Consider the following 7,427-nt stretch of genomic DNA (forward strand, 5'->3'; position numbering starts at 1 on the left):
GCAAATGAGGTAACAAAATATCAATAAAATACTAACAAAACATTGTTTCACAATACTATCAAAATAGTGTTTTGAAAATGTTTTGTTACATGAGATCTCAAGCAAAATACTATCAAATCGTATGTAACAAAATATAATCAAAACTTGAGAAAGAAAACGTTTTCCAAACACTTTTAACAAAACATGATCAAAACACAAAAATGGAAATTCCATTAATAGGCTTTCGAAATTCATACATCAAAAATATATCATAGGAACAGAATGTAACGTACATAAACAACAGATACATGTTTATGTAAAAATCAATATCTTTGGAATTCTGACTGCTATTTTCCCATGTGTATAGATATGTAAAAAGCAAAATAACGTAACAGATTAATTTCTGACAAAGATTTAAATTTAGGTAAAATTATATAATTAAAATCAGAGCTTAATTAATATTTCAAAACAATAGATCATGATGACTAGAAATAAACTGTAATAAGATTACTGTTAAAGCTTTCCAGCATATATGTTCACACTTCCAAGATCTCCAGTTATGATGCTTTGTGTACATACATCCTTGTTACTATAACGCACTGTCAAATTGTCCTCAACAAAAATATTATGGGACTGTATGAAAAAATCTCCATTCAAATGAGTTTGAGTGCTGGTATTGAACTTACATGAAATAATCTTTTTCTTTTTTAAAAGACGTGGAGATCTTTCCTCGTCCTGGCTGCCAGTGTCACGAGTGTATTTAATTTTCTGTACATTGAAATAAAAAAAAAATTCTTCTTTACACAATCTTGATTTGATTTTATCACATCATCAAAATTGGTACCGTATAAGTTTTACATTAATAAGTGCCAATTACAATGAAGAGTATAAAATCTTTCTCTAAATAGGAATCTTTTCTTTTCTGGTGTTGGTGGAATGTTTTCTAGAACCGATGAACTAAAATCAAATAGCATTTAATTTCAAATCTTTTAAGTTGTTTATCATTTTGAAATTCACAAAATAATTTTAATTTTCAATTGTGATGCGAAACTTGGAAGATATATTTTGCAGCATTAAAATTGTTCTCTAGACTATGAATATGTGTTTGATTAAACACAATTTTATGAATGCCAGCAACGTTAATATCATATATTCAATTTTTTTCTCACTTACACATTGGGCGTTTCTGGAAGAGTGACTGTCGCAGGAACCTGGGTTGTTTCAGTTTCACTATCAATGTCGCTGTCAGTACAAAAATCCTCAGGTGGCAGTGTGACATCAGAGTCAGTATCCTCTATATACCTCTCTGCTACACAAAATATAATTCCATACCCAAATAACACGGTAATTAGCTAGCCCAGGCTGTCCGCAATGTAAAACAGAGGAAATTCGAAATGTGTGTTATTATTTTCTTGTATTTCTCGGTTGTTCCGTGATTTTTAATAGAACTTTTCGCATGAAATGAATAAAATTAATTGTAAAGAATTTATCTATATAGTTAAAACGCATGAAAACGAATTATTCATGATACGCACCCATTAAATATTTTCTCGTAGTACTTTGATGCATGAAATGCGACTTTTCCCGCGAAGAAAAGGACGTTTCATCCATATTTGGTAAACATGGTGGGCGGTAAATCTATTACTGCCGACTCCCGACTCCCGACTGTCCCGGATTGCGATGTTTTATAGATTATATTAAAACCGGCGAACAGAATAACTTCATATTTCTTGGGAACAATCTTTATGTCCAAACTGATTCATACAATTAAAAAAAAAACAATATTAATTAGTATAAATCCTTAAACTGGAGATACAGCATACTCAAAAGCGGTAAATCTAGTACTGTGTTTTAAATGCCAAAACCGAAAACGGACATTCTTCATTCTATGCATGATTTTATAAAGAGAATGTTGTTTTCTAAACGATATTAAACAAATCTTTTTATCATTGATTGGTTCAAGCTATATCACCCGACTCGAAAAATTTTGCAAAGGTGACTTAAAAATACCAGGTATTTCCAAGTTCTTTGGTGTGCCTGGTTTACGGGCAGACAATATACCTTGTTCAAAAGTATTGGAAGTTAGACAATTCAGACCTCATATTGTTATTATTTTAGTTGGTGGAAATGACATTAGTGACACTTTCGGGATATGCCGGAACGACCGATTATATTTGACGTTTATACACCACGGTCTCGTGATAATAACCAATTGTAGGGCAAAGTTGACATCGATACGTGTGGTGTTTTGCTAACAGACGGTCCGTAAAGAACCTATGCGCAGTCTAGCTGCAATAATGTAGCCCTCTCTGATTTTTTTTTTTTTTTTTTTTTTTAGGGAGAGGGCTACAACTCCTTAGGATCTCCGTAATGGTGCAAATGCGGGAGTGATTCACTCCCGCAACATTTGCGCTCATTCTAAACATTTCCTGAATTTCTTTACGTAAATAAAATGATATTCTATGTTTCTTAGTCAATATTTAAATTTACAACCTACAACTTTAGATTTGTGAGGCTCTATTCTACCGTTTTCAACAATTTTGATAAATTCCAATTTCTCGATTCATATTTGTGCGCCATGTTTGAGGTACTGAAGTTTCAACTTCCGGTTGTCAAGTCATTTGCATATGCCATATAAGGTAGTATTTACATCAATGGACAAGTATGGAGGCGAAAGCTATTTCGTCGGTATTGAAAAGGTTTGAATTTACTATCAAGTTAAAAACCGAACAGCAGAGTGTAAATTCTTTCTGCAACAATATGATTTTCCTTTCTTTGTCGAAGTGGCTCGAGTAACTACATTTTCGCGCTGATTGTCAATGTTTAGGCTTTTCATTAGATCCACCTACGAGATCTCGCGATAACAAGCATGGCGGAGCAGACGAAGAATTTTGCATGCTGTACATTATATTTAATGAAAAGCACCTTTATTAGACATGCCCGAGCACAAAATTGGTACTCCTTTTGGTGTAAACAACATTTGGGACTAATACACAGAGTTTATTACCGGTTATTCATAAAATTATTTTGCACCATTACGGAGATCCTATGGAATTGTAGCCCTGTCCCGAAAACGTCAGAATAAAAAAAATTGGATAGGGCTACATTATTGCAGCTATGCGCAGTCCCATGAAGACGATCCAAGTCATTATTGGTGCTTAGTACCTGGGTGTAAATTAGATGGAAGGGAAAGGGCGCATTTAGACGCGTACCATTGGATGCAAGGCGTGGAGTTTTACCGATATCCTCAAGATATTCCCTAGATTTATTTCCCGCGCCGACTCGCATAATTTAATCAATTGTATTTTCCTATAAAATGGTTGTAGTGATTCCTTTCTTTCAAAAATAGCATTTAAATACAGTAACTTGATAGCAATTAAAGTAGTCCATGTTTGTTTACTTAGTTGTTATTGTAATCCGGAAGTGACATGCCCTACAATTACGTTCAACGCGCGATAAAAGTCAGAGTGGATCCGTATCTCGAAAGTCCCGTATTCCTCTTCGTGCGAAATATTTTTGAACATTGCAAACTTAGTTGACACGTTCAAGGAAGAAGTGCGATTTATTTATGTATGCGAAGTTCTCACAAGAGGAAAATTCAAACATTCGAAGGAACTAACAAGGGACCGATATGAAGCGCAAATGAAGAAAGATAAAATTTAATCAGGATTATTCCAGAGACTCTGTACATCTTAATGACAGTGGACAAAAAAACAAAAACAAAAAAAAAACAACAACAAAAAAACAAAAACAAAAAAAAACACCCCTCTTTTTCTGTGTAAGAACTGCTGTATTGTCAACAAAGTTCCCTTAATTCAAGATACCATTAAAATACAAAGTTTTTTTTTAATTAATAAAATTTATCATTATCAGGCATTCTTTTTGTTTCTAAATTATGGCAAAACCCTTAGCCACATAAATTATGTTTTACCTCAGAGCCCTTATTTTTAATCTAATTTTCGCAAAAAATAATTACAAAATAATTAGATTAACATAAAAGATACGGAAATCATTTTTGATGATAATAGAAATATTATGGTTTTGTTGGGAAAGAAAGAAAATTTGAACTTGAATTTAAAAAATAATAAAAATATTTGATTTTTATTACATCATATATCTTGGAAATTTAATAAATCCGATTTTTAACAATGTTACATAACAAATTCCAAGCTTTACTATAGATGAATTTCAGTCATTAGAAAAGATTAATTGATTTCTTAATAGTATAATGGTTTTGTTGGGGAAGAAAGAAATTTGAACCTGATTTCATAAAATAAAAATATTTGATTGGTGATATCTTGAAAATAAAAAATCTTTCGGTAGCAGGTCGTTCCGTCCCACAGTCGGTCCGTCCCTAGTCGATCCGTCCCATGGTCGATTCGGCCTATTTTGCTTAGTCGATCCCGCCCCTCCAATTTTTTTTATCAAAGATATAATAAATGAATAATTACCTAAGACAAAGGGACGTTTTTGCATATATATTGCAGTTAGTTATCAAAATTAGATAACTGGCGATGGTGTTAAGTAGATTTATAGCACAGACTGTCCAGTAGGGCCCCTGCTATTAGATAACTGCCGAAGTTAGACGTGTAAATAAAATTGTTTATTCAGGATTTATAATTTTTGTTTGAAGTGCGATGGTTATGAAAATGTGTGCTCATTAACTATTGTAGAAACATCGTTATTTAAATATGTATAGCAATCAATGTAAATGTGTGTCCCCTGTCCACTGATCATTGTGAAAACACCTGAGTGAAAACAGTTTTATAACTGCATTGTTGTGCAACCTTTGATAATTAATTACGAGCTTACAGTAACCTAACTATTCTTTGTATTGAAAATGAAGCCCATTTTATCGAATATTGTGATGTGTATAATGATCTTTGAAAAAGCTGTCAAATATCAAAACAGCATATTATTGTCATCCTACCTGATGACAGAAGATATCAGCGGCACACACACCATGAAGATAAAATACGCAAATGAATTAAACCAATTCAGTACTGTAAATAGCTTTGGAAAAAAGTAATTATTTTTTTCTGGGCCGGATCGACTAGGGGACGTATTAACTAGGGGACGGATCGGTAATGGGACTAATCGACTAAGGGACGGATTGATAATGGGACGGAATGTCTAGAAAGCTAATCTTTCGTGTTCCTCGGGATTTATTCATAGAAATGCGTAATCGAAGGCTAAGGTCATTTATTTATCAAATCGGAATCAAGAGTCGGAGGCGCCCCCTAACGAGCGTGGTGGTTGCTGAGGGACTCGGATATTTAATCACAGACGGAAGGTCGCTTAACAGCGAGGATATGTTGGATTTATAGGTGAGACAAAATTATATATACGCATTAACATTGTAGTGCTGTTAATATCGATATTTATCAGTATGTGACTAATGATACAGATAGATAAGTTCACTTTGATCATAGTTTTGTTTAAACTGTTAAAATGTTTTTATTATGATTCCCTTTTCATTGACAGTAAACTTTTCGTGTGACCCCGACACAAGAAATGCTGCCCCCCCCCCCCCCCCCCAATTGTAGTGCCCAGGACGTCCTACTGTGCAACCTCTGTGAAAATGTCCCCCAACAGTGTCATTGTGAACTTTCTAATAATTATATACTGAAATGAAATGACGTCTCCTACAGAAGAACATGGTGAGACAATGACGTCACCAGAAACTGTATCATCTCCAATCAAACCACTGCTTGATGAACCGCGAGTCATCGCCACCATAGCCACTGGTAGTGACAGGCTATTTAATGTTAGCTGTCTCGGTGAAGAACAAGTTTGGACATGTGGACTTGATGAAGTCATGAAGCTCTTTAACCTCCAGGGTAAACTACTGACATCAATACAACCCAAGTCAGGGAACAACGCTCGGGACATAGCAGTGACACGGGACGGAGATCTTATTTATATTGATTATGATAATAAAACTGTAAACCTAGTGAAGAATAACCAGATACAGACTATGATCACACTACAGGGGTGGAGACCTATCAATGTCTGCTGTACATGCTGTGAAGATATCCTGGTTATCATGGTCAGTGATGATAGAAAACAATCCAAAGTTGTCCGTTACTCTGACTCCACAGAGAAACAAACCATCCAGTTTGATGATCAGGGTCAACCTCTCTATAATACATCTGGTGGTAACACTAAATACATCACTGAGAACAGGAACCTGGATATCTGTGTTTCTGACTTTGAAACTAGAGCAGTAGTGGTGGTCAATCAGTCAGGAAAATTCCGATTTAGATACATTGGTCATCCCTCTAATACCAAGGAACCATTTGTTCCAGGTGGCATTGCTACAGACAGCCAGGGTCACATCCTGACAGCAGACATTTGCAATCAGCTTATCCACATCCTAGATCAGGACGGACAGTTCCTCCGTTACATTGAAAATTGTGATTTATGCTTCCGTTTGGTTTATGTGTGGACATCAGAGACAACCTCTTCGTGGCTGATAATAACGTGGCTGATATTAACCTAGCCAAAGTGAAGAAAATCGAATATATATAAGCGGTGTTAATTACACATTTCAAGATGATGTTACATTAGAGATCTAAACTTAGTGTTAATCATGTGTTAATTACATATTTAAGCACAGTGTTAATTACATATCTAACCTGTGTTGATTACACATCTTAACACAGCTAGTGATATCTACAACTCCTTGTCAATTACAGGAGCTTGTTCATTACAGTCCTGTGTTTGTGATGTGTAATTAACATGTACTTGTTTCTCAGTGTTTAATTACAGATTGAACATTAGTCTCTCACGGCTGTTTAATAATTGCATGTATAACTTATTACTTAGTATAGTAATTGCTAATTTGATTATGTTACTAGTTATTCATCAATATGAACACATGAATAATGAAATCCAAATAAAGGTAAATCCGTTATTGTTATGCTGCTTATGCAAGAAGAAATTTCACTTTGTCAGTATTTTGTGTTAGGCTTGAATCACAGTACGACCACTATGAAGTACTAATATGAACGCATATACTTGTTTTTGTTTAAGAAACTACTAATTATATATTTCTGCTTGCTAATCATATATTTCGTGAATTTTTGTTAAATGAGAGTGTAAGTTTCCTGCATCTGTGATGGAGTTTTCTCTTATAATATATATCGACATGTTGTCTGCAAAAAGTTTCATAGAGCAATGGACTTCAAGGACAATGTCATTAATGAAGATTAGGAAAACTAAAGGCTCTAATATAGATCCTTGAGGAATCCCGGAATTTATACGCACTATATTTGAAGATTTTCCATTCGATACGATTTTTGTTTTCTGTCTGAAATATAGTCTATGATATTTCCTGGTATACCTTAATTGTAAAGTAGACGCTAGTGCCAAACTTTATCAAAGGCCTTGATATTATCGAAAGACGGTTTTAATTTCTTTCCCTACATCTAGGGCTCGGGCAATTT

At 34.4% G+C, this 7,427-nt stretch overlaps 1 protein-coding gene across 1 annotated transcript; it reads left to right on the plus strand.

Annotated features, from left to right (window-relative positions):
* Positions 1-4,127: 4,127 nt before the first annotated feature.
* On the plus strand, positions 4,128-6,895 carry LOC125659919 (tripartite motif-containing protein 2-like). The gene has a single exon (XM_048891723.2). The coding sequence runs from the start codon at positions 5,615-5,617 to the stop codon at positions 6,479-6,481; it is 867 nt and encodes a 288-aa protein (XP_048747680.1). The 5' UTR covers positions 4,128-5,614; the 3' UTR covers positions 6,482-6,895.
* Positions 6,896-7,427: the final 532 nt, after the last annotated feature.

The sequence above is a fragment of the Ostrea edulis genome, chromosome 9 (genome assembly GCF_947568905.1).
Source record: "Ostrea edulis chromosome 9, xbOstEdul1.1, whole genome shotgun sequence".
Classification (NCBI taxonomy): Eukaryota; Metazoa; Mollusca; class Bivalvia; order Ostreida; family Ostreidae; genus Ostrea; species Ostrea edulis.

Coding starts and splice junctions, on each gene's coding strand:
- LOC125659919 (XM_048891723.2), top strand. CDS start 5,615: ATGACGTCTCCTACAGAAGAACATGGTGAGACAATGACGTCACCAGAA.